Source organism: Perna viridis, chromosome 4, assembly GCF_037379345.1.
Source record: "Perna viridis isolate PV_CMFRI_1.1 ecotype Kerala chromosome 4, ASM3737934v1, whole genome shotgun sequence".
Classification (NCBI taxonomy): Eukaryota; Metazoa; Mollusca; class Bivalvia; order Mytilida; family Mytilidae; genus Perna; species Perna viridis.
The window spans coordinates 13852284-13878374 of NC_142448.1; the positions used below are offsets into that span (position 1 = coordinate 13852284).

The window sequence follows — 26091 nt, forward strand, 5'->3', positions numbered from 1 at the left end:
TGATTTCCTGTAGAAACAGGAAGGTGGAAAAATATTCATAAACATGAAAGGTTTTGTACTCTATGTGAAAATATTATTGGTGATGAATTTCATCTGTTATTTATATGTCAAAGTGAAGTAGTTGTCAGTTTGAGATATAGATTTTTACCAGATTACTATATCAAATATCCAAGTTTAGTTAAAATGGAAGGTTTGCTGTCAATTTGTAACGTTGAGGTTTACAAACGACTTTGTATTTTTATAAAAATAATAGCGGCATTATTTTGAAACCATGCATAATTATATTGTCTATTCGTTATTGTGAACACTATATTATTATTTTATTACGTTGAATGTATTATTTATGAGTATATATGACAATACTCTCATGTTACATATTCATTATGCCTGAGTTATCTTATAAAAATCTTGAAATCTTGAAAATCTTGTATGTTCCGATAATAAGATGTGCCGTATCGAAATGAAGCTTTTTTTGTGATTTGCAGATTTTGCGAATAGTTCGGCCTTAGCTTTATGATAGTGCAATGAGGTGGTGCTGCATTGATAACTCAGCACGACACATACCATATTAAAAGAAAATTTGCACACCTAAAAAGAAGCTAACGTTCCCATGAGTCAGCGATTGATTCGCCAATGATTTTTCATTTGATCTTTTTCAACTGGCAATGTTTATGACGACGAAAACGTCGCAACAAATCTGCATAGCAACCGGGTAAATGCAATGAGCCAAAACGTCGAGATCAAGTGCCACCATGACCGACGAAGAAGAAACCAGAGGTAAAATATGATAACACAGAGTAGAGTTTACTGCAAAGCAAAGGTCTTTCCACCTTTACACGTAACACTGGCTTGCCAAAATGCAGAGCAGGACTTGAAAGCATTCAAACACAGTATAAAGAGAAGACCAAGTCAAGTAAAAAGAGATTTCATTCAAGCAGAACTCGAAACTATTCGTTGGCTTCAGGGACAGCCGACTGACATCAAAATAGGCAACAACGACTTTATAGACGATTCTCATGTTTTGAACACATTAGAAAAAATCGATTCTGATCGGCCAATTAGACGACGTGATAGCAGGTTTTTCTGTTTTACCGAAAAAATAACATTGGCAAAGAGAAAAGACGCCAATTCTGGACGAAAACCAATTAACCGCAAACGAAAACAAACTCTAGAAGGCAGCAACAACTCCAGCTGTCGCTCCGAATCAAACTGTAAACCATGCAAGCAATATGTTTTGTATCCACGAGTACAAAATTGCGAGTGTTGCATGAGACATTCGCTCTCTGACGCTCAAGGGGTAAATACAGATGTACATAGTAACGTAAAAACATACTTCAATAACTGCTCGATGCCAAGAATATCTGCAGCCGATATTGAAGTGAAAGGAAGTGGATATGGAAGTAACATTGGTAGCCAATCAAAGTCTAAAATAAACAAAATTGTCCTTTGTCTTCCGAAAATTCGAGTCAAGCGAGATACAACTGATCTTACGACAAAAACTAGCAAAATGAGTTTCCCAAAATTAACAATTTATGGAAAATACAACCAAATTCCTAAAGTTGCAAATACCTGTAAATAAAGTAGTACAATAAGAAAAAAATCTTGTAAAATAAAAATATTATAGCACATGCTGACTTTCATATAGCAAGTTTTATATAACAGAAAACCGCCATATATAAACGTTCCGAAACTCATGAAACAATCAGTAAAGAAAGAAAGAAATTTCGTTTGCAATATATTTGTTTAATCCTAATGAGGTTTCCATTGGGGTACCAAAATGATATTCCTTTAAATAAAATCATAAATTCACGACACCTTCATGATGCATTCCTTTGTAATATTTTCACTGAATGGACCAATAAACTAGCAAAAAAGAATACGATTTTATCAGGTGGAAATAATGGTTATCGAGAAAAAAGTGGGTTGTCAGAATCATCCGCCCAAGTGCCTGTAATCTTCACAGATGCTGCCTTTTGTGAAACAAGTATTTAAATCAAAATGAAAGTTAAATCTTGTGAAATTATCTACATTTGTATATCTTCTCTACGGGCTACAGAATGTAACGTTGCCATAGCGTTTTTTTCTTTTACCACAATGTCGTTAACGTCTGTAACTGATCTGAATATCTTGTTTCCACTTTTCTTTTACGACATTTGGAAATCCAAAAGGGGTCGTAACTGGCTTCAGCATAACAATGTTCCATTCCGTTTAGCATTTAGATACAAACAATTATATTTGGACTGTTATGTTACAAATCATTGGTAAAATACAGGGCAATTCTATTCTTTGGTAAAACAAGATAATTCATTGTTTGAACACAGAACAAATCATCGGTTATAAAACAACTTGAGACAACAGGACAAAAGAGTAATCAAGGGAACCAAGGTTATAGCGGTAATCAAAAGAATGCAATCCAGGGACAAAGACCAGACACGGAAAACAGACACACACAACAAAGAACATAAAGTAACTAAAATAATACATACAAAGTAACAAAAGCAGATGAGCAACGCGGACTCCACTAAAAATTAGGAGCATGGACCAGGTGCACCGATAGGGTAAGCGTCATCTGCTTTTCTAGAAACACCTGTTAGCGATGATTCTTCTGTTAAAAACAGGATAAAATCGGTTTGAAAGTATAAAAAAAACAGAACAATTAATCGGTAAAACTTGACAATTCATTAGTTAAATATATATGTATATATTTATTGAAAAATAAATCGTTTGCAGGTTACGCAAATAAACAGAATAATTACAACGAAAGAAATGGCAGGGAGATTACAAACATGTATGCCTTTGACCAATATGGAACTTATTTTCGCAACTCCAAGGATTACTTTATAAAATCAACAGTAATGGGCAATACATCCATGAGATTGGTGAAAAAAAGCACTTGAAGCATTCTTTAAACAAAGAAATGGGGAAACGAAACGAAATAAAACTAATGATCATTTTCCGACACAATCGATCTTATCTAGCAGTTCTTTTGGACCAAACCAAACTTCGTACACACAAAACATAATTACAAAATTTGTTGTGCACTTGTTTTTTTTTTGTTGTTTTTGTTTTTTTGTTTGTTTGTTTGTTTTCGAAGGTGAATCTGTCAGCTAGAGACAACTTATCTACGGTTCTTACACTTAGAACGGAACCCTGAATAGCTTTCTAGACTGTAAAATACTCTTACAGTCAATGATATTTCGTAAGAAATTGAATTCCTTTACTTCTTACAACAGTTATTGCTTACAGCGAGACAATTCATCGGATATCGAATGACAGCCGTGTCCAATGTACAGAATTTGATCCATGAATTGTTTAGGGTGGATTGTCGATTGTTGTAAGGGTTTGTTTTTTGTTTTTTTCATTTATGGGAAAAAATATTCGTTGTTGTTGCCATGTCTTATACCAACTCACTTAAACGAGGTAAGATACTGGAGCATGCCCAGTATGATTGATGAAAATATAGGTTATTTTCCAGTAAACCTTTGCGTAATGTAAAACTTACTACTTAGTTACTCCTCTCGCTATTGAATAGGAAATGAATTTAAATTCAGACTTTAAGGATAAACTAATATGTAAATCGCTGTTCACGCATACCTTTTCTCACGGTAAATATCTATAAAGCCATCATGAACTCCAGTCTCCGTACAATGTCTTCTTGATAAGTGTAATTTTGCTGCTTAAATAGCATTTGTCAGATGAAGTTATTCATTCCTTTACACCTGCAGTTTATTTAACTATGGAAGTATAGTGTCTAGATATTATACTTCCACGGTTTTGTGTACACGACATATTAGTGCTTTGGAAAGCACGAGTATACCTTAAGAAAACATGAATATCTCTAGCGGTTACCTTTTAAAAGTGATGGACTACTTATTAGTGATTTCGAGTAAAAGAAGCTTTAGTTTACTTAAGAAAATTTTAGGGGCATACAGTTTTACAAAAAGTGCATTCATGGTATATGCGACACTTGTCCTGCTCCTATCCACTATTAAGCTTTAGTTTTTGTTTAATTTTCGGCAGATGAAAAATTGGAACCAAACATGTTTCTGGTTAACCATGTTTTATCATGTATTCGAATCTTCCCTGTTTCCTGTGTCAAAAAAGAAGGTTTTTTTTTTGGGGGGGGGGAGGGCGGGGAAATTATCATAATTTTGCTTTTGTTTTTGTTTTTGTTTTTGTTTATCTTTCTTAATCATGATGACACATGATGCATAATCGCACACATTTACGACTGTGAACGGCAGACACGTGTACAACACGTAAATATCTACAGAATAAAGAAAAAAATGTGCATGTACCAACCGTTATTGTTGCGTGCTTAATCATTCAATATAACTATAATCACGCATTTTTCTTCTTCTGAACAGGAGACATAATAGTAGTACATTGTATGGATTTCAATGTCCAAACTAGTCAAAAATAATATTTACATTTAAAAAGAAATACTCAAAATGAACATAAACACTTGGTTTGGTCCAAAAGGACTGCTTGATAAGAATAGTTGTGTCTACGGAAATGGTCATTAGGTTTTGCAACGACAGTCTCATTTCGTTTTCCCCATTTTTCATTTTGTAAAATAATGCCTCAAGTGCTGAAATATGATTAAAGAAAGATAACCCAATACAACCCAGTACACTACAATTTTTTAACTTAACACTTCTAGTATTAAGAAATATTTATTTAAGAAAATTTAAGTCAAGACAATCTGTTTGTAAAATTAAAATGAGCCCTCATTATGTAAGGGTACAGATTGACAGATTTTCAAATACATATATATAGATAAAATTAATAGAAAGTGTCACTATTGTACATTAGATAAGGTTGAAAGTGATGTTCATTTTGTTACAGAATGTATCATTTGTAAGAATATTAGAAATGACATATACATGTATTAAAAATTATCCTTAACATATAAACACTTTAAGGATTTGAATAATGAAAAATTTCAATGGCTCAAATGTTTCGGAAAGTTTTGTCAAGTATTTTTTTTTTCGAGGAAAAAGTCAACGACTATTACCACAAGTTGATGAAAATTATGACTTTGCTCACCTGGCCTAAGATCATGTGAGCTATTGCCCTCACTTGGCGTCCGTCGTCGTCTGTCGTCTTCTTTAAAACTCTTATCCTCTGAATCCACTCGGTCACCAGCCTCCTTACGGTATTTACTTACAAAAGGTATGTCGATTATAGATCAAGCCTAAAACATGGCCGCTGTTGCTCTTTTAGATCACACTGGCAAAAATTGAACCATGCAGGTGAGCGATTCATGTTCCTGGGAGCCTCTAGTTTATCATATACTATTGTTGATGTTAATGGCATATAATCATAACTGTTCATAAATGTCCGTGTCCCTTGGAGCCCTTAATGGGAAAATTAAAAAAATCCTTCTTTTCTTCTTCTTATACTTTTATATTGCATTGATGTTTACCCTATCTATACATATCGTAGTACATGCCAACATATATCAGTGGGGATCGAGGATGGTTCGGCCGCAAGTTTGATCCCTTATTGAAAAATTTTGATAATTTCATTAAACAATTGGTCAAAAATTAGCAAATATAAGTAATAGCTTGGATCCCCCTTTTCTGAAATCTCTCTGAATCAGCCATCAATAACACCTTTAAAATACAGATTATTGACACAGAAAAACATGAAAAATACATTTGGGTGTCATTCGAAACAAGTTAACATTGTGGATACAAACTTCTTTTTGACATTTTAATTCTACTTTTCAGTTCCGGTTGATTATTTAATTTAATCTGAATATGTTTACAAGTTGTTCAAAATCATTTTGGATATGTTTGCAAGTTATTCAAAGAATTAAAATCACAAGGGTGCCTCTTTTTTCCGACATGTTTGAATTACCCCCCTTCTACCGTATTCTTTGTACTGAATGGGCGTTGGTGCATTATTCATAATTTGTGTGGGATTTGGTGTGTAATAGTAAAAAGATGTAACAGGTTGATTAAAGCTGTTCGATCGATAGAAGCAGAGAGGTAAGATGTTCTTTGTGTATCGTTTTAAATCTAATTATTTCATAACGTTGTCTTTTTGAAGCATTATTTTTGTTGGAATATGGCATTTTAGCTACATAGTTTCGGTTTCTATATTTAAATCGTTGTATTTTTTTTCGGTTATGTTTAAAAAAAAAAGTATAAGGCAATGAAAATAGACGCGACAAATAAATGTTTGGTAATCTATTAAAAAGGTGTATGAGTCTGTGAGTTTTTGTTTGAACCAGGATAGCATCCTTTTCTTTGATATTTACCGGTATTTACAAATCCATCAAATAGGACAACCTTTGTGATGCTAGCTTTGATTCAAATTCCACTCAGTTTCTCATGAGAGAATTTTATTCCCTTTGGGAAGGTATTTTAACTTGACTTGGAAAGAAATGCATATAGCCTTCGTCAACGATTCGGAAAGTCTCTAAATCAAGTACACCTTAAATTTATTTAACTCATAAAACATACATAACATAGCATCAGAAAATTCAGTTGACTTCACTCAGATCGAATCATTGACTTGATGTAAACATACTTGACACACTGCGTGATACATACCGTAAGTATTCTCAACGTTCCTCGCTGATGACGTTTTTTAAATCAGCGTTTGTTTTCGTTTTAGTGATATTTCCGTGTTCATTCAAGTAGAAGAATTGACACACAATCACTCCTAATTACCCTTATGTTAATCTTTCGCTAAACAAATTGAATAAAATGTCACTACTTATACGACCATGTACATCCATGTAACCTACTATTATTAATAAAGCAACCTTGTTCCACAATAAAAATAAAAACCTTTATAAAATGATGATGATTGACAAACAACGTAGTCGGTGTTAGTAATTATAGAAAATGGAATTTATCCAATGCCATATTTATTGATAGCAAATACACTTTAATAATTTATCAAAAACATTTCAAATCATCATTTGTACACGCAATCATTACAAATCAGTGAACATTTCGGTCATGCAACAAATCTCTTGTGAATGACTGCTTCAGCGCCATTCCTCAAATCGGGTGGGAATAAAGGGATATAAGAGACAAGATAGAAATAGTTCAGATGGGATGGCATGAAAGTATCGAGTAGAAAGAATCATATTGAAATCACAGGGAAATACTTTAGGAGCTATGGGTTCACATATCTTGTGTTGAGGATAACAACTGATATTTTTGTTCGTTCAAACATACTTAGATTGCTACTGCAGTTCAAGTTACCGACATAAACGAATACGCCAGCTTTTCATCAGGATGACAGTTTAAGATACCCAACATGTTATTAGACCGGATGCATTCTCTTTCTATATACAACACAATGCATTGTGTGCAGCATTCTTGATTATCCAAATTTGGAGTAAGGAACCGAGTCACTACTATGATCACAGTATGTTCATTCAGTGTCTTATACATAACAAACAGTCATATATATATGTGCAACGAGAATCACACAACAAAAATTTAAAAAAATATGTATACATGTATAAATAAATATAGTAGTTCAGAGCTCCCAGTCATTCTAGGGTCTGACATGTCATATAAAAACAACTCGGATTTGATTTACTATGTAAAATCAATTGGTGTTACTAAAGAAAAAATAAAAAGTGTACTCTGCTTGAACAGTGTAAATGGGCTAAAAGTCATATTATTATTTTTTTTTTTTGGCCAAAAACAAAGGTCATCAATGCTCGATGCTTTATATTACATCAATGTTTATCTAGTAGTATATACGTAATGTAGGGTCACACTTTGGTCAGAATGCACGCGAATATGTGAAAAAACAAAATGAGTCAGAGGTCAATGATGGTCAGTATTTTTCTGTTCTTGGCTTATGTTACAAGTAAATTTAAGTATATATAGAGTCAGTTTAAGCAAGCTATTAATAATGGTCTAGGATTCACCAGTTCACCAGTTCATATAAGATAAATCTATACTAATATCTTGTTCGTTTTGTTCGGGTTTTAATATGCATAGGCCAAATATTTCAGAGTGAAATGTTTGATAAGGGTCTTAGCATGGACTATTACAATCGGGCTAAACAAACAGTGAATACACCCACGACGGACAATATACTTTGTTACGTTTCTGGTCAAAGATTTGATAAATTGTCAAAAATGTGCATATATGTTAGCTAATATACACCCAAGTATTTTATATAAACCCACACATCTAGGTTATAATATATGTAGGTATGACATTTTCATCTCGTACACCTACAAATTTTAGTTTTACAACTTTCCACGCCCGAAGGAAAATATTGAATGTTGACGAATTCAAGTTTAGGATAAATTCACCTGTATAGGTAAAATTTTTATTAGCTACATTTGTCATTGATGACTAGAGGAACTATATTCTATTACGATATATTTATTATCATATGTAGCTGACGGGCGTGGTCTTTCCGAATTTATAATTGCATCACTGATCCTAGCCTAGGGAGGCTTTGAATTGTCTTGCATGTATCGGTACTGATCTGATCGCTTACATCAAACAACAACAACAACAGGTTAGCGATCTATTGTTAGGATTTTGAGTAATTTTAGGAATTTACTATAAGTATTAGATGTAATAATACAGTGTCATTCTATTAAGTGACAGGTTACTACGACAGGTAGGTCACTCTATACTTATCATCTATAAAAAAAAAGTAGAAAAAAAAGGAAAACAAGGCGTTGCCTTCGCAAGTGAGCTGCAGAATGATACAAAGTTATGCATGTGGAAAAGTATAGAAATTTTTGTTGCCAGCAACAATCATAGCGACGTTACATTTATCGAAGTTTTGTTTGCCATGGAGGCTTTCGCTGATGCATTGAATATTTTGTTGATTTCTGTCTGTGTTAGATGTAAGATTGTTCAAGAGTTATATTTCAGACTTAACAATCGAACTAAACTGCATACCTATATTGTTTTTTTTTCTATCTAAATAATGTCTTGCTTACTGATTTTTTTCTAATAGACTGTTCGTGTTAATGGAAGTTGTATTGCAAATTCTTTAAAATATAGAGCAACCCAAATATTTTTAGGGCTTAATGACTTGTCAGTGTTGTTGTATAAAACGTGGTCTAAGATGACAAGAACTTGAAAAGGTTCATTACTTAAAACAAATTGTAACATTGCTTATATATTAAATGGACTTAGACAAATGTACTTTATTTGACAATTAGCCAAGATAAAGGATTAAACATCTCTATCCGCCTTCTCTTTATTTTTGAAACATGTATTTCCTTAAGCTTATCAAAATAATTATTAAGATAACTAGTGTTCAGGTCAGCACACAAACTTAATAGCGACACCTTCCATCCATAACATTCTAGTTATTGTTGTTGATGACTCGTATAAGCGTATGTATTTTATGTGTTTAGTTTAAAAGCGTTTTATCTATGTATCCAACTTTTTCTCTAAAGCGGACATTCGATCTTGGCCCTTTCACTAAATCTTCAAAGCATCAGTGTAAGTCTGCTATGCTCACAATCAGCATATCTATGAATACGGTGAACAAACAATGAAAAGCACGCATTGTATTTTTAGACTACATTTCCGCCTGTTTTGAGGATTATTCGTGCTTATATTGTATATTTGCATATTTTTTTCTAAAATCATTGTAATCATTGTATTAAATACTTCTACTCGAGATGGTCCATGCTATCTTATCTTATGATATAGTCCATATATAGTCTATAACCACAGTGCGTGTAGCTGTGATATGTGAAATCGAGCTGTATACGCCGATGAGATAATGTTAGGATACTACACTGTTAATGGAACAAGTATGCAGCATTCAAACCCGTAGTTCTGTAAGAACGTTCTGAATATCACACGAACTACAGGGATTGGTAGCTTTCAATATTCATGATTAGTGGTATTTAGCTTTCTCATGTTGACATGTAGCAAAGCTGTTCTGCATGTAACTGAGTTCGTATTATTTATGTGCACAATTATCAATATGTTAATATGAGCCTTTTCGTTTGCTTGATAATTAGAGAGAAAAAAATGATTGATCTCTTAATATACGGTAGCTTCCTCCGCCCCAGTCTTATTTCCTTATTATCGATGCATTTACTGATCTAAAATCCTTAGCAACCACTCAGTCCTTACTCATGTATACCTTCGAATGATTACCGTATTAAACGTGCTTCTTAGCATGAAGTATTCATTTTGTAAAGTATTCTTGTTCACCTTAGATTTGAAGGGGTATTGTCGTTTATGATGTAGGAGTTTAGGGTCAACGACATACTTAAATGACGATACAATGAAACTACAAAAAAAAATACGTTTTGATTCATAAAAGGCGTTTATAGATCTCCCCTGACATCTAGACATAGATTAATGTTTTGTTTCAACACGTACAGAAAGTTTGATACCAGAGTTGATGCATGTATTTCTTTTACCTGTACAGTATAAACTCGCTCCGCGTCTTTATATTTGAATGAAATGAACTTTTTCCTATTATATAATGTGCAAAGTGAAAGCCGAAATAAGTCGGAAGTTGTGAGAACTTTGAGAGTTTTAAATATCAGACAATATCACAAAAAGGCAAATAATATTGTTCATACCTTAGAAATCTCATACGAGTGCATATTTTGATCGTCATATTTTAATTTTGAGATTACGCTGGACTCAAGAGAGGGGGGTACACCCCACTTATGGAAATCAGTGTAAATACAGACATCAAGCGAAAAAAGTATAAAAGATACAAGTATTGATTAAAAACATAAGATAAATCGATTCTAAAGGTTTAAAGAGAGATATCTTACTAGACATTGGCTGTAAACAATATTGTATATGAGATTATCACTAAGTTTTTTTTATTAGTACATGCATATATGAGAATCGGGCAAATAAAGTAATACAATATTCGGTCAGAGTTGAAGTAATAGTGACATTAATTGTTGGTTAGAATCTGAAAGGTGTTAATTACAGATAGATTGTTTTTAAATGGTGCACTATTACAGTCTTCTTGATATTATTTTCTATAGTTAAGAAATGTTTCTGATTTTTAAATAGGCTATACGAAATAACCTGGTTTGCGGCAATTTATATGCACAAAAAGGTGTAAATGGGTCCAAACCAGGTCACTGGGTATAACCCGTTCAAAAATTAGATACATCCCTATTTCTACTGAATTACAGTCCAATTATCAACATGGACATCAAAATGGTAAACAGGTGTAATTTAGAAGAAGAATGGTATCCGGAACGTTTCAGTCCCCTGCCATATTAGGTTCTCTCCTCAGCATCAGATGACTGATTTTCAAAATACCTTATTTCGCACGAACTTTTGGAACTTAAATTGTGAGAGAATGAATCGAAAAGGTCTTATTATTTTTACCCTTTTTCCACCTACTCCATGCATGCTTTCATTCTGTGGTAGTGTCTAAGTGCCTGATATTTTATAAAACATAGTAATTGGCAGTCAGTTTTGGAAAGGCACCCCTGATTTGTACTAAAACTCAGTAATATTTTTTTCAGTATGTTACCATGGCTACTGGATTTTATAACAATAATCACTAAATTACTTTTAAATGACTTGAACCTCCACACACCAAGGATTTCAAAAATATGCACTTTTTTATGACAAAACACTAGAAATTTCTGTGCAGACTGCTTAAAAACACCTTTATTTCAACAAAATGGGACCAAATATTCAGAAATGACTTAACTGTATTGTACTACCTAAAATAATATGGTTTGTAAAAATTAGACGATGTTTTTAGGATATCGAACATTTATTGTTTTTTTTTTTTGTTCGCGTGCCTGTTATTTATTCAGCATCTTCAGGAATTGAACAAGAAACAGAAGTATCACATCTAAATTGGGATCGATGCAATGAAATCGTTTTGATTCTCGTGGATTTTTCATTTTTAACAGCTATGATAAGATATTCATTCTTACATTTTGATAGTCGTTATCAAAGAAATCTGCTATTAGACAAAGTAGCAATACCGAAATCTTGCTAAATGATGGGAAATTCATGGACAAAAAAATGCTGGGGAAACCAAAACATGGACAAAACAATGCCGGTAACACCAAAAACATGGACAAATCATAGCCGGGGATACCAAAACATGGACAAAACAATACAAGGACCAAAACTTGGAAAAACAATGCAGGGAATACCAAAAGGATAATAGACAAAGCCCGAATCGCCCCCGAAAGAACTCAGAAAGCACACTATTTAAAAATCTTTTATATAAAAACTGCAGGATGTAGTCGGGGTGTGCTTTCAGACCTGGTTTTAAAGTTTAACAAAACTATTTTTACTTTGTAACTTTTAAGGGATTATATACGTAATATTTCCCATTTCTACTAATAAGGAAGAAAATAGTGTTTTAGTGTGTTACCTATGATGCAAAAAAAGAACAGGTATTTGCTTTGCCTCACAACGGAATACGTTTGTCAATAAATCGGGAAGTATATACTACAGATTGCGAATACAAAGTTAATACTTGTCTAGTGAGAGTTTTACTTTAATAATCTTTATCATAGACTAACACAGCGTACCCATGTTCCTTAGTTAGATGCATTTTTATGTGAATGTTATAAAGCATTATCTTTCGTATACGTGCACGGTGCTTTTAACTATCTTTTTTTCGATTTTCAGTATATAAAATGTATGCTGAAAAGGATATATGTATTTTTCTCAAATTAATCTAACTTTTACTTCCCTCTTTAACAGGTTGTGAGTGGTTGAAAAAAGAAAAGATGGCAAATACAACGGACAGTTCGATGTCCCCAAACACAACAACTGCACGTCCCTATGACGTCGATTACTACATGTGTAGTGAGGAAGGAATACTTCTTCCTGCAATCTCCGAATACACCTGGTCTAGAGGCGCAAGGGCGTTTTTCTATCTTCTAGGAATGTTGTGGTGTTTTTTAGGTGTTGCAATTATAGCAGACATTTTTATGTGCTCTATAGAGAAAATTACAAGCAAAACTGCTAAAGTGAGAATTCCTGATCCAAATGAAACAAGTGGGTTTAGAATAATCCGGGTGAAAGTCTGGAACAACACTGTTGCCAATCTTAGCCTTCTTGCTCTAGGAACAAGTGCACCAGAAATTCTCTTGTCATGTATTGAGATTATATTTAATAACTTTACCGCCGGTGAACTCGGTCCAGGTACCATTGTCGGATCAGCAGCTTTTAATTTATTCGTTATTTCTGGAATTTGTATAATGGCAATCCCAGATGGCGAAACACGTCGTATTCAAAGCATGAAAGTGTTTGGAGTCACCACATTTTCCTGTATATTTGCCTATCTCTGGTTAATTATTGTCTTAATTGCTTGGACACCGAATGAAGTACGAATCGAGGAAGCTGTGCTCACATTATTAATGTTCCCTGCTTTGATTTTGATTGCGTTTCTTGCTGATAAAAATTGGTGTATGAAAAAGAAGGAAGAGGAACAACCTTCTATGGTAGGATTTAAAATGCGTGGTAGGTAGAACTCTCTCTCTCTTATACCTCATTACAGACATAAGTTCAATAACTACATTTAAATTTTGAAATCGTTTTCATAGACCTACATTAGACTCTGAAAAGAGCTCATAAAAACTAAAAAAAAATAGTAAACATAACTCTATATATAAACGATGTTTTTATCATTGAACAGTTAACATCTTATATTATATGATGTATTTTGTTATTCACAGAAATGATATTATATATTTCAGATGAGAAGAATGTGGAAGAAGGAGGAAGCCTGACAATGGACAAAGATTCTGATGAGGAGGACAACGCTGAAATCATGTCTCTTGCCAAGGTATATACCATTTTGCTAGAATTCAGATTTGGAATGTTATACAATACCATGGGCCACAATTTGTAAATAAAGTTAAGGTTTGATTGTTTTCCAAAAAAGATATAATTTGAGGAAATATATGGATTTCAACACTTAACTGCTTATCAGTACATATACGATTTTCCGCAGTAATTCTGAATTAAATCATCTAAATTTGGAATTAAGGAACTTGGACATGATGTTAAAGACCAAGGTTTGCCCCCAGAGGAGGCAGCTTATATGGCCGCCAGGAGACTGACGATGGAACGACCCCATGACCAGTTATGGTATCGTATCAATGCCACTAGAGGACTAGGAGGAAGAAAGAAGTTAATCCCACGTGTACTTGGAACCTTCCAACAGGTTAACTTATACTGTTCTTGTTCGTTTATACTAAGTGGTTGACAACATATGAAAGAAAACGGAAGCAGATTGATAATTATTGTAAATTGAAAAAAAATGTTCAGTATTTCAATTTCTATTTTTGGTGCATATTTCAGAAAAACCTGTAGACCTTACTTGGAGTTATGGTCTTTGAAAGTGTCATTTTTTAAATTTTTTATCAGTTTTTGCCTATTATTTAGAAAACAAAAGCATATTGATGATTAATGAAAATTGATAAAATGTTCAATACAATTATTTAAATATCTATTTTTGGTGCAAATTTCAGTAAAGTCTGTTGACCCCTCAAGGGAGTTATGGTTCTCGAATGCGTCATTTTTTTTACGTTTTTATCAGTTTTTGCCTTTTATTTAGAAAATGAGAGCAGAATGATGATTATTATAACGATAGAATGTTTAGTATTTCAATATCTATTTTGGGTGCAAATTTCAGAAAAAAATATTTTGACCCTTCTTGTAGTTATGGTCCTTGAAAGTGTTATTTTTGACGTTTTTTTTATAATCAGTTTTTGACTATTATTTGTGTAAATTGATCAAATGTCAGTATTTCAAGATCTATTTTTGATGCAAATTTCAGAAAAACCTGTTGACACTTCTTGGAGTTATGTTTCTCGAATGTGTCATTTTTTACGTTTTTACCAGTTTTTACATGTCGAGGATAATTGTGAATTGATTGAATGTTCAGTATTATAAGATCTATTTTTGACGCAAATTTCAAAAAAAATCTGTAGACACTTCTTGTAATTATGGCCTTAGAAACACTTAGAAATCCCTTGGGACCAGGATTTTTTTTAATCACAAAAATTATCATTAGATAATTCTGTTTCTATTAATGAGTTATTATGTGTGTTCTCCGACATGTGCGCTTGCTATTTTATGCTGTTTATACTATGCCCAGTTTTTCGTTAATCTCCTCTTTTTGCCCAGAAATTGTCGTTTTGATCATTTTTCCTGTTTTTGCCTGTTGTTAACAAAGCAATAGCATATTGATTATTAATGTAAATTTTAAATATATATATGTATTTAAAGATCTATAATTTGTGCAAATTTAGGTATAAATATGTTGCTTTCATTTTTAATGTTATTTTTGCCCTTTTAGCAAGTTGTTTACATAAGTGGGATGACGATTAATGTTTAAATGTTCAGTATCATGGCAAATATCTGTGCAAATTTGGTCAAAGGTGTTTGACCATTTTTAGGTTTTGCATGTATTCAACTTCTAAAGCTATAAAATCAGGTGAGCGATTCAGGCTCTTTGGAGCCTCTTGTCAAAATATCTTTAATATTGCTTTACAAGAGATAAAGTAAATTGAACTTGTGTGAAAACTCAGGTCAACATAATAATAGATTTGCAGTTAAATGTTCGACTGTTTTTATTTTCTTAGATATACAACCACATTCAAACACCTGAAGAAGAGAGAGGTGACTTGGCAGTAACCAAGAAGAAAGATCATTCAGAAGGTGGAGCTAAAGCAGTAATCGAGTTCACTGCTGCCGAAACGGCAGTCTTAGAGTCGGATAAGAAAGTCAGAATCGGGATCCGACGTCATGGAAAAACAAGTCACCCCTGTACTGTAAGGTAATGTCCATAAAAAAATCCAAGGTGCTCTTATTCCTTGGACATTAAGTAGAAATCTACCGCAATCATTGAATGTGTTGTGTTTACACCAAGGCCAGAGATCAAAGACAGCCACATAATAGTTTATATTCATTAATAGATACTTTATTGTACAGAAGAAAAACAAATTTTAAGCAGAATTGCTTTCATTATTATAGATTCATAGTATTGAATAACTGCTTGTCTACAGATAAAAACTTGCTTGTCATTGGACTTGAAAAATATGTTAATAGAAACTTTTAAACTCAATTTTAACCATTTCAGAGTAGAAACATTAAATGGTACTGCAGTTGCCCACGAAGATTACATACCATTCGACCAGGAAATTAAGTTCGACGCTAATGAGGAACTAAGACAAATCTTTATCGAAATCGTCGACGATAACGAATGGGAGCCTGACGAATTTTTCTTTGTCAAATTACAGCTTATCAAAACCCCAGATGGCGATGAACCAGAAGACATTGCACTAGGAAACATGGCCATTACACAAGTATTGATTATAAATGATGATGGTAGGTTGAAAATAAAGATGTCGGTCTGTCTGTAGGCTATTTGCAATATGTATTTATTAATTTAACCAGTACTAATGTCTTATATTGGGTTAGTAGTTTAATAGTACATCACATTGTATCCTTGATCAATGAAACAATATATATATAAATTTATATATTGGTGGTCCTTTGATATCCCAAAGATCTACCAAACCCATTGTAAATGAGAAAACATTAGGCCGTTTGCTTTTTTACTTCCTCTATCAGACGTCAAAATTAATTTCATAATGATTTCTTTTAGAACCTGGAAAATTAGAGTTTGCAAAGCCAAGTATCATTGCCCAAGAGAGTGGGCGGAAGGTCCGAGTTCCGGTACAGAGAATCGGTGGAGCCGATGGTCACGTGTCTGTTAAATGGACTACAAAAGACATAACTGCTGTTTCGGGGACTGATTATGAGGGTGGAGATGGAATACTGAAATTCGACCATGGAGAAATTACAAAATCTATCGATATTCCCATTCACGATAGCAAGGTGAATATGAAACTTTGAATTCCTTGTTCTTCTAACTTCCTGTTTACATGACTTGCTGTATAAATACCAATGCATCTGTTCATAAGCCATTCATCTATTACTAAGAAATTTAAAACAGTTTTGCGCTCCTCACAAACGTCATCATGTATTGTTTCAGAAAAAAGAAAGAGACGAAAGTTTCCAGATAACCCTTGGAGAATGTGACGGCGGTGCTGAATTAGGAAAGATCGCAAAGACTATCGTTACTATTGTTGTGGACGAAGGTAACAATCTTCAAAGTTACTGCGGGTTTAAAACAACCATAATTTTTACTGTTTCAATATGAAATTATTGAAAGCCAAAATATTACCTCTTACGTTTTTTTTTCAGTTAAGGAATGATTAGCACCATTAAACAGGACTTTTTCTAACCTTCAATTTAAGTTAAAATTGTGTGCTTTATTGTGTCCAAACCAGTTGTTGTGTCCATAAAAACTGTTAGTCCTTATGTCTGTCTGTGCGAACTATTATTACGCAGCCTGCATCATTGTTATGAAACTTCGTGGGATTCTTTGGGTGTAAATATCCAGTGGAGACGTGCATACTTTCAGGAACTTTATGTGTGAACAAAAATTGTATAAATGACGGCCGTTGAACTTTTTGGGCGCTTTTCATCAAAACTTTTTCTCACGCGTTGTCCGCAACTCCTCTCCAACGACTGGCAGAATTGTTACGAAACTTATTGGAGTGTTAGATTGTCTTATTGGGATGTGCATATTGTCAGCAATTTATTTTGGGGCAAATATTATACAAGTGACGGCTGTTTGAACTTAGGCATGTTTCAGAAAAACGGTCTGAAATGTTGTCTGCAACACCTCATTAACGACTTTCAGGATTGTAATGAAATTCAATGGAGTGTAAGATTATCATATTTGGGTAAAATTTGTATAAGTGAAGGCTGTTGAACTTGGGCGTTCTTCAGCTAAACTTGGTCTCATGTGTTGTCCGCAACTCCTTCTCAACAACTTGCAGGATTGTTATGAAACTTAATGGGGTGTCAAATTACCACATTGGGATGTGCATATTGTCAGGAATTTATGCTTAAAATAAATGTGCACTCATATTCTGTCATTTTGTTGTCAACAACAAAAATGTACTGATGGTGGTTTGTAGTTGGATGTTATAGAAATAGCAACAAAATTGTGTGTCAAGAATTCTTAGTTAATCCCCATTAAAATTGTGTCCAATATGAATCATGTGTCCACATTGGTCCCCAAATGTACAAGGTTCAGCAGGCTGCGGGGGTATTAGTCCTGTTAGGGGCAGTATCTAGTTTGAATTGCTTTTCGGTCAGGTCTAATAAATTCATTACACTGATATTTACAAAAATATTTGTATGTATGAGCGTATAGTTGAACAGGTGAATAATCTTTCAGAATTCAATGGACTTGTAAGCCGAATTATGAACATGACCAAAGTTAACATGGATGCTCTTCAGATCGAAGAATCTACATACCCTGCTCAATTTATGGAGGCGATGAATGTTAATGGAGGAGATTTACAGGGGGCTACTGTTACGGATTACGTGATGCATTTTGTCACTTTCTTTTGGAAGGTAAGGTATTCGAATGAACTTTTTTTTAAATTTCGAGCACTTTGTGTAGAGACGACACAAAAGCTTAAACCGTAAAAGTAAGTACATAGGTAAAAATAGTTAAATAAAATAAGGGAAAGGAAATTAGAAATACATTTGTATTTAATATTGTTCTGTTATTCTTTTTTAGATTCTTTTTGCCTTCATCCCACCATGCAAATACCTAGGAGGATGGCCTACTTTTGTAATTTCTCTCTCTGTCATCGGATTTATGACCGCCATAATTGGTGATTTGGCAGGAATTTTTGGATGTTTAGTGCACCTTCCAAAACCAATAACTGCCATCACACTTGTTGCTCTGGGAACCAGTATGCCTGACACCTTCGCCAGTAAGACTGCTGCCATTAACGAAAAATCAGCTGACAGTTCTGTTGGGAATATTAATGGAAGTAATTCTGTCAATGTATTTCTCGGTTTAGGTCTCCCATGGGTTATTGCTACAATATATCATGCAGTGAATCCAGACATTGCTGTAAGTTTTCTTTATTTTTTTTTATATTTTGGCTTTTGCACGATTTTCCGAGTACTATATATTTCAACCTACTTGGCACTAGAAACATATTTTTCATACAAATATTAGATTGAACCATTTGAGACTTATTTATTAATATTTGTCAGGTACAAGATTGGGACCAAGAATCCATTTTAACTAATTATATAAAAACGAAAAAGTAAAAATATAGTCGTATTTTTATTGATTATTTTTTATTCTACAAGATCTAATCATGTTTTTTTTATTTTTAGGGCGGTGTCTTTAAGGTACCAGCAGATTCTCTTGGATTTTCTGTCGTCGTTTATACAGCATGTGCCATAACAGCTGTATTCATTTTGATCTTAAGAAGAAATCTTGGATTTTTCGGCAATGCAGAACTAGGTGGACCTAAAATGTCAAAAATTCTTAGTGGTGTTGTATTTGTGTTCTTATGGCTAATATATGTATTGCTATCTTCTTTCCAAACCAAAGGATATATTTCTGGATTTTAGAAATAATTTATAGGATTGAATTAATTTAGTTTTAAGGAAAATAATATTTTTGTATTTTTAAGAACAAATGGATAATGCTTCATCAAAGTTTGCTGAAGTTAGTCAATATCACAGTGAGCATATACTGTTATAAAAGAATATATTATTTGGAATGTAATGATATAACTCGTATGGCCCTTTGGCTAAATTTTGCATTGAGCTCTAGAATGTTTCACTACAAAGTAACAATAATTGGAGAAGAGAGAATGTTCCACACAGACAATATGGAGTCTTAATGATCCGTCCCCATCCATGTATAGTTTAGGTTTGCATTTTCCCTGAAAATCCTGTCATAGGCTTTTTGGGTATAACTAAACAATGGTTGTTTGGTCTCAGTGTAGAAGGTAATACCACCTTTCTGATATTCCATTAAAAAGTATTGCTACAATAAACAATTAAGACTTAATCAAAGAAATTATAGAATTTTCTGGTGGAAATTAAATTGCTTTCATGTTTTGTAGAATTATTTTTGTAAAACATTATTTACTAACATTGAAAATGAATTAAAATCAAGTCACCATGGTTGTTCCATCTTTATTTCGGCTCATGTAAATGGACATGAAAGGGGTACTTCACGACATGACAGGGGTACTTCACTGAAGATCACATTGATTTAGCTTTATATCAGTGGTTCTACCTCCATATTCAGACGGTGTGTATATTTTTAAAAATATTTATATATTTATTGTCGTGAAATGGTGATGAATTTCACAGATATTTCTATATTATATATCTTTCCCCTCAGTTTTATGAGAATGTGTGATCTCGCTCTTATAATGAAGGCATTAATTGTGAGTTGTAACTTTTCTGAATGTTTTTATTCTATCTTTTTTTATCAGTTGCTACTATGTTTGCCATTTGATAGCTCGTTATGCCTGGAATGAAAGTAGCTTATTTTCCGTATGATATAATATGATGTCCCGACGATTCAGTGCTTTTTAATGTTATTTTTAAATATGAATGTTTACAAGCGTATTCATGACGTAATTGATGTACATGTATTTCCATATTTATGTGTTTTTATACTTTTTACCAAGTTTGTATTATCATGATGTATTTTTTTAAATGAATTTTACCGTAAAGAAAGGGTAATTCACATGAAATCTGAGGAGAGTATATTAATGTGCTTCGACATTATTTAGTGATAAATCCAACTTCATGACCATCTCATATAAAAATGCAGGTTTATATTCAAATTATACATCTTTGACCATGAGTATATAAAGTTATAGTAAAAAGAGCTTGATAATAAGTTTGAAATTAAGGAGAAAAAAAACAAAGCGTCTTTAAGATTAATTTTTTTTCATTTTATAATTGTACAAGTATTTTTAAGGCTCTACAGGACGAACCACGTGACAATTTGATAACCAATTCAAATGTTGCTTACGTGCTTATCTAAGTTGTAAAGTATATTATTGTACATTATATTTATTTCTTTTTATATGATTTTAGTATTTTACACGAATTGTGAGTTGTAGTTCGCTTTAATACAAATTAAATAAATTGTATAGATAATTCTGTCTCCGTTCATCCCTTTTTATATTGGTTATTAACATATTTTGTTTCTGTACTTATACAATGGCTGGCTCATCAGAGATCGACATACCCAAAGTGGGGTTTGGTTCTTTGTTCTCTATAGTTCTTATCATTCCACGATCTTCCTGTGTTTGTTCACTTATTTTGTCCACTTTACCGTTCATGCTTATTGCTTCGTCACCAGGCTCTTTCGACTTTTTGTTTTTACTCTTGCTGTTGATTGAATTGTCATGAACCGGAGGGGACAGTGTTGACATGACCGTTGAAAGTTTTTCTAGGAGTAAAGGAACGTAGCATATGAGGTTTGAGAATGGTTTTTCAGATGGACTTATTTTTCTGTTTAAAACACTCAAATCTTCTTCAAAAACTGCACCAGGCTTAAGCATTTGTTGTAAATCATCTACCAGGCATTGTACGATGCTACAATCATCGTCTACTTCATCAGTCAAGTGGTTTGTACTAAAATTCTGCGTAGTCAGCTTTTTCTCGATATCTTCCACAACCAATCGAATAGAGTTCACTATCATTAAAAATTCACGAAAAAGGTCTACTCGTACACCCGTTGATACTGCACGAGTTTTATTTAAGTATGTATATAGTTCCAGTAATTCGGCAAGAGAAACTATATGGTCCTGTCCTTTTGGCATGATAATGTTTAACGTTCGAATAAAATCATACATTGTTTCATCAAAGTTCACCGATCTCTCCTTAATTTTGAGAATTTCATCCGATATTTGATTCCTCCACACCTCTGTCAAAAGACCATCTGAGTGCTCAGTTACTGCAACAAAAATTATAGAACTAAAAAAACAAATGTTTGCTTTCATCATTTGCCAAGAGAAATAAACATTTAAATTTTCCACTTTGACATAATTACTGCTGGAACAGGGTTGTGGAGGTAAATGCCATATGATAACTTCATTGGTCAATATATAGCGGCAACTTAAAAAAATCTGTTATGTGACCATGGTAACAAAGTGACAAATAAGTTTAATTAAGATCTGTATGTAGTGAAATGTAACTTGATCTACCTTGGGTTCAACATGTACAACTGAAGCGACTCACATTTACAGATCGTGTGCATTTAAATTTCGCCAAGACTATCATAAATCACTTATAAAAACCATGATTATTAAGTTACCTAAAGTGCATGGCTTGAACCTTTATGGATCAATTTGTTTGGTTATACCGAGATAGCATAAATCTACTTGATAGTTATCAGGGCGAATTTTAAGTCCATATATCCAGTATAATTTGGTAATCTCCTGTGTAACCCAAAAATACCTGGTGAAGATATACCCCTCAAAATATACAATATTTTACCCCTGAAATCAATAAATAATTATTTGTTCATTTACGAACATTAGTTTTATAATATTGATCGTTTATTATCAACCCGCATGATTTCATGGGGTAAAATAGTATTTGCTATTTTTTCTTTACTTAGAACCAGCTTTTTTGAGGGGGAATATTTTACAAGGTATTTTTGTACATTATTTTAGTATGGTCTTCACCCCGTTACATTTCCAATTTAAAGTTTACCAGGGATATTTTTTCCTCGGATCGGTCCAATATGTAGATTAAATTAAGAGTAAACCTGGCAATTGTTTCTATTAAGTACACTAAAAAATCTAATGGTAAATATAAATGTACTAACCTGATATTGGTTCAACAGAAGGCTGCGAGTCAAAAGATGGTGGGGCTAAGGTGTCAGTGGGATGAACACATTCCTTGAACTTTCGCGTCAAGAAAAACTCCCTACATTTGTCTAGGGCCTCATTTGATAAGTCTATTTTAATGTCTACATATTTGGCACCAATTGTCTTCATGGCATTTTCTGTAACGAACACATTTTGGCAAATAGCGTGCAAACGACGAGTTTTATACATTTGATTTAACGATTCCACTGCACCAAGTGTCAAGATTTTGAATCTCACATACAAGCTACCCTCGCTTATATCAGTCACAAACATCTCACGAATATTTATAGCATTTTCTAATGTTTTCATGTGCAGTTCAGGGTTAACTAAAACTGCCTCATAAAACGAGGATGCGATCTCATTGAATCTTTCCTTCCAGAGGCCCACAAATTCTTTCACTGGATCAATGTGAGCAACTGTTATCTTTAAGCCAACTTCACCTGTTGTAAAAACAAAAAAAAGTGTAATGACCATGGATCCTATTTCTCAAAAAAAAGTTTCAACCTATGTAATATATGTGAGCTATCTACATATAATTTGTTTTGTAATTAGCCATGTTATTGGTTCTCTTTGGAAAACCTAGGTTATTTTATAATGAACTCATTACAAAGATGTATCACACTTTCATTCTTTTTTTTATACAGCCATTTAATTCTAAAATAGTAACATCATCTACATAATCTCCATCTGACAGTTTCAACAACAAAAACGTGCATTTTGGAATGGTCTGTATCCGCCATTTCTATTCATACTTGACATCAATGAAACAATACAGGCGTCAATATCGAACGCGTCGATTCTTTTCGAACTGGTTATTGCGTCCATTCAAATATAGGGATAAACTGCACAGTCGATTTATCGGGCTTTTGTATTGAAATGAACAAGAAAATTACTACAATATATGGGTGTATGTTCATATGTACCTGTAACGACTGATACCATATTCAATGGTGATTTAAGGTGTAAAAATTCAAACATTCGATTGAAATTGATTCAGTACATGTGCACTATGACTGTATGAAGTATGTGTTTATATCACATCAAACGCATGTTTCGTGTGATTTTAATGTCTCATATTGTATTGATCGTTAAGATAATTTCACTTCAATCAATTCATCATATTATGTATTAAGTGAAATGCTAGAGGCTGTCTGGCAAGCTATTTTCTGATTTGCTGCCATCCGAACGGAACGGAATTCCAACCTCTCACGCTGTTTGAGTAGCATCACACGACGCTAACCTCGAAAATTACGGGATTCGTTTATGAATAACGTTACTGTCGTGTGTGGCAAAAGAAAATGTAAAACGCGTTTTCCATCCATCCAAGTAAACAAGCATTCAAATAAAGGTACTTTACATTGTTTTCTTCAAGTTTAAAAAAAATAAAATAAACGCGATATAGTAATAACCACTCACATGCATTGATGCCTCTATGTAATGACGGCTGTCTGTGACCCTTTGAACTGCCAGGTCTTTTGGCACTACCTGATCTGCTTTGGGGCCGTGAGACACAACCTGAAATAAAAATAACAAACAATGCAAGAACATAATGTTAGGATAAGACTTTACAGGTAATGTAAGATCAATACTTGCTCTCAATATAAGTGTTGTTGGTCGTTGATGTGATTCGTAATGCTGAGGCCATTTATCTACTGATTCATTTTGAAGTAAAGAACATGTAGCAGCTAGAATCATATTATTCTTACCACTGTTTTGATTATTGAATATCGAAGGCAGGTGAACAGCAGACATTTTAACGACATTTAACATCAACAAATACTTAAGTAAATTAAGTCAATGAATTATGTACGGCACCATTAAACACAGACAAACACTTATAAATGTACAGTTATAATCCCATCAAATCCAACATTGTCCTAAATCTTTCACAAACCGACGAAACCGTATAGTAGGAGTAAACTTGTGTGTTTGTTAAGAGATTAAAGGTGTTGTAATATTAGTTCCCAAAGAGGTCATTGTGGTTGATTATACTGTATTGATCAACTAAACTTCGTTTGATATTTACATACGTTTCTTTGGTGCATTACGGATTAACATATGCAGCCATATCATATGTCTGGTTTTAGCTTGTATACTTAAACTTGACTAATGGGTTTTTAATATGAAGTACGGAACAAATATTACAGCGGTACAGAAAATACCAGTGCACAATAGTTTCTTATCCAATATATAACCAACATGATTTGATGGCACTGTCACTTCAAATTGTACCTTAAATCCCCAAATTAAACGAAATTCAGGCGACGTTTCTAAGAAATAATGCAAATGTAAAAGAAAAAGCAACATCATCAGTGGGTACAATCGACTTGAAAAAAACTACCTGCCATTGTATGATGCCATATTAAGAAATCCAATATAGCCTCCGTCTAAAGACGAAAATAGGGAAAATCGTAGAGGCTTAATATTTGGTTTAAAAATAGGTCACCGCAAGGGCTTCTGATCAGCCATTTTAATAAAAAAAAATGGTTGCCATTCCATGATGGCCATCGGTCGAGAATCAAAAAGAAATAAACAAAAAAAAATAGATCACGGAGCCGTAGGAACTAATCAATTTACGGAACTTCTGCAGTCAAGAATGAAAATGCAATGTGCTGATAACCAAATAATACTTATTTCGTTTGCATTTAAACAAAATTTCGTGTTTTGTTTACACTGTTTTGGAGTTGGAGCACGCAGGGATATCACATGCCTTTAACGAAATATGTGGAAATCATACGGGTTTGGACGTTGGCAATTATTGGGAAGTATAGTGCATATATAACATCATTTTGACAGTTATTCCTTTTTTTAAGAACATTACAGCATTAGTAAAATATCACTGATCATCCGTGTTATTCACGATCCTCAACGTCCTCCATTCACGACCAAGCTAAAATTCTTGACTTATATTATCGATCTGATAAGGTGTCGTGATTGTAAATGTCAACAGGACAATGATATCTGAATCACAATTTGCAGCTTGTCTACAAGTATCACTTTCATCTTAAGAGGTATATATTAATGTCGGTTTTCTCAAACAATTCACTAAGAATTACCTCCAAACATGAGAATTTTGTGTCCTGGATTTTTTGTTCAGTATAATTTCTCACCTGACTTTTTTTTCACTCAAGCATGTCCTGGATTTTTTTTTTAAACCACATCCTGTTTTTTTTCTACCACTTGCAATCTGCCTTTTTATTTTACCTAACTGTTCATCCCGTTTTAACCATCCATCCTCGTCTTACCTAGCCCCACTATAAGAATCAAACGGTCGCTCCCTTAAATAGTAAGTGAAATACATTGTAGACTGATATTTGGAAGTTATCATACCCAACAGGAACTCAATCATTCAAGACAAATTGAATAGTCAA

General features: G+C 33.4%; 2 protein-coding genes across 9 annotated transcripts in view; one reads left to right on the forward strand and one right to left on the reverse strand.

Moving 5' to 3' along the window:
• The first annotated feature begins 5967 nt into the window (after nucleotides 1-5967).
• On the forward strand, nucleotides 5968-20999 carry LOC148618951 (sodium/calcium exchanger Calx-like). 4 transcript variants are annotated; one of them, XM_088578366.1, is made up of 11 exons: nucleotides 5968-5996; nucleotides 12681-13442; nucleotides 13679-13767; nucleotides 13972-14148; nucleotides 15572-15765; nucleotides 16069-16316; nucleotides 16597-16829; nucleotides 16987-17092; nucleotides 18244-18422; nucleotides 18592-18933; nucleotides 19206-20999. In XM_088578366.1, the coding sequence occupies exons 2-11, from the start codon at nucleotides 12707-12709 to the stop codon at nucleotides 19443-19445; spliced, it is 2544 nt and encodes an 847-aa protein (XP_088434492.1). In that variant the 5' UTR covers nucleotides 5968-5996; nucleotides 12681-12706; the 3' UTR covers nucleotides 19446-20999. The 4 variants fall into 4 exon arrangements, with proteins under 4 accessions (XP_088434492.1, XP_088434494.1, XP_088434493.1 ...); XM_088578368.1 differs by lacking the exon at nucleotides 5968-5996 and adding an exon at nucleotides 7075-7392; XM_088578367.1 differs by lacking the exon at nucleotides 5968-5996 and adding an exon at nucleotides 8343-8511.
• The window catches only part of LOC148618952 (uncharacterized), a 28850-nt gene continuing 23528 nt past the window's right edge, over nucleotides 20770-26091 (reverse strand). For 4 of the 5 annotated variants that reach the window (XM_088578372.1, XM_088578373.1, XM_088578374.1 and 1 more), the window contains 3 exons: nucleotides 24137-24235; nucleotides 22678-23160; nucleotides 20770-21801 (listed from right to left, as the gene is read on the reverse strand). In XM_088578372.1, coding sequence (XP_088434498.1) covers nucleotides 21056-21801; nucleotides 22678-23160; nucleotides 24137-24235 — 1328 coding nt within the window. In that variant the 3' untranslated portion in view covers nucleotides 20770-21055. Of the gene's footprint in view, nucleotides 21802-22677; nucleotides 23161-24136; nucleotides 24236-24426; nucleotides 25777-26091 lie in introns of those variants that run through there. The other variant, XM_088578375.1, reaches the window with a different exon arrangement.

What these genes read in the sequence shown, in the direction of transcription:
- LOC148618951 (XM_088578366.1), top strand. Translation starts at nt 12,707, where the DNA reads ATGGCAAATACAACGGACAGTTCGATGTCCCCAAACACAACAACTGCA. An exon ending in GGTAGGATTTAAAATGCGTG is followed by an intron (nt 13,443 to 13,678) that starts GTAGGTAGAACT and finishes TATATATTTCAG; the next exon opens with ATGAGAAGAATGTGGAAGAA. An exon ending in TTGTCACTTTCTTTTGGAAG is followed by an intron (nt 18,423 to 18,591) that starts GTAAGGTATTCG and finishes ATTCTTTTTTAG; the next exon opens with ATTCTTTTTGCCTTCATCCC.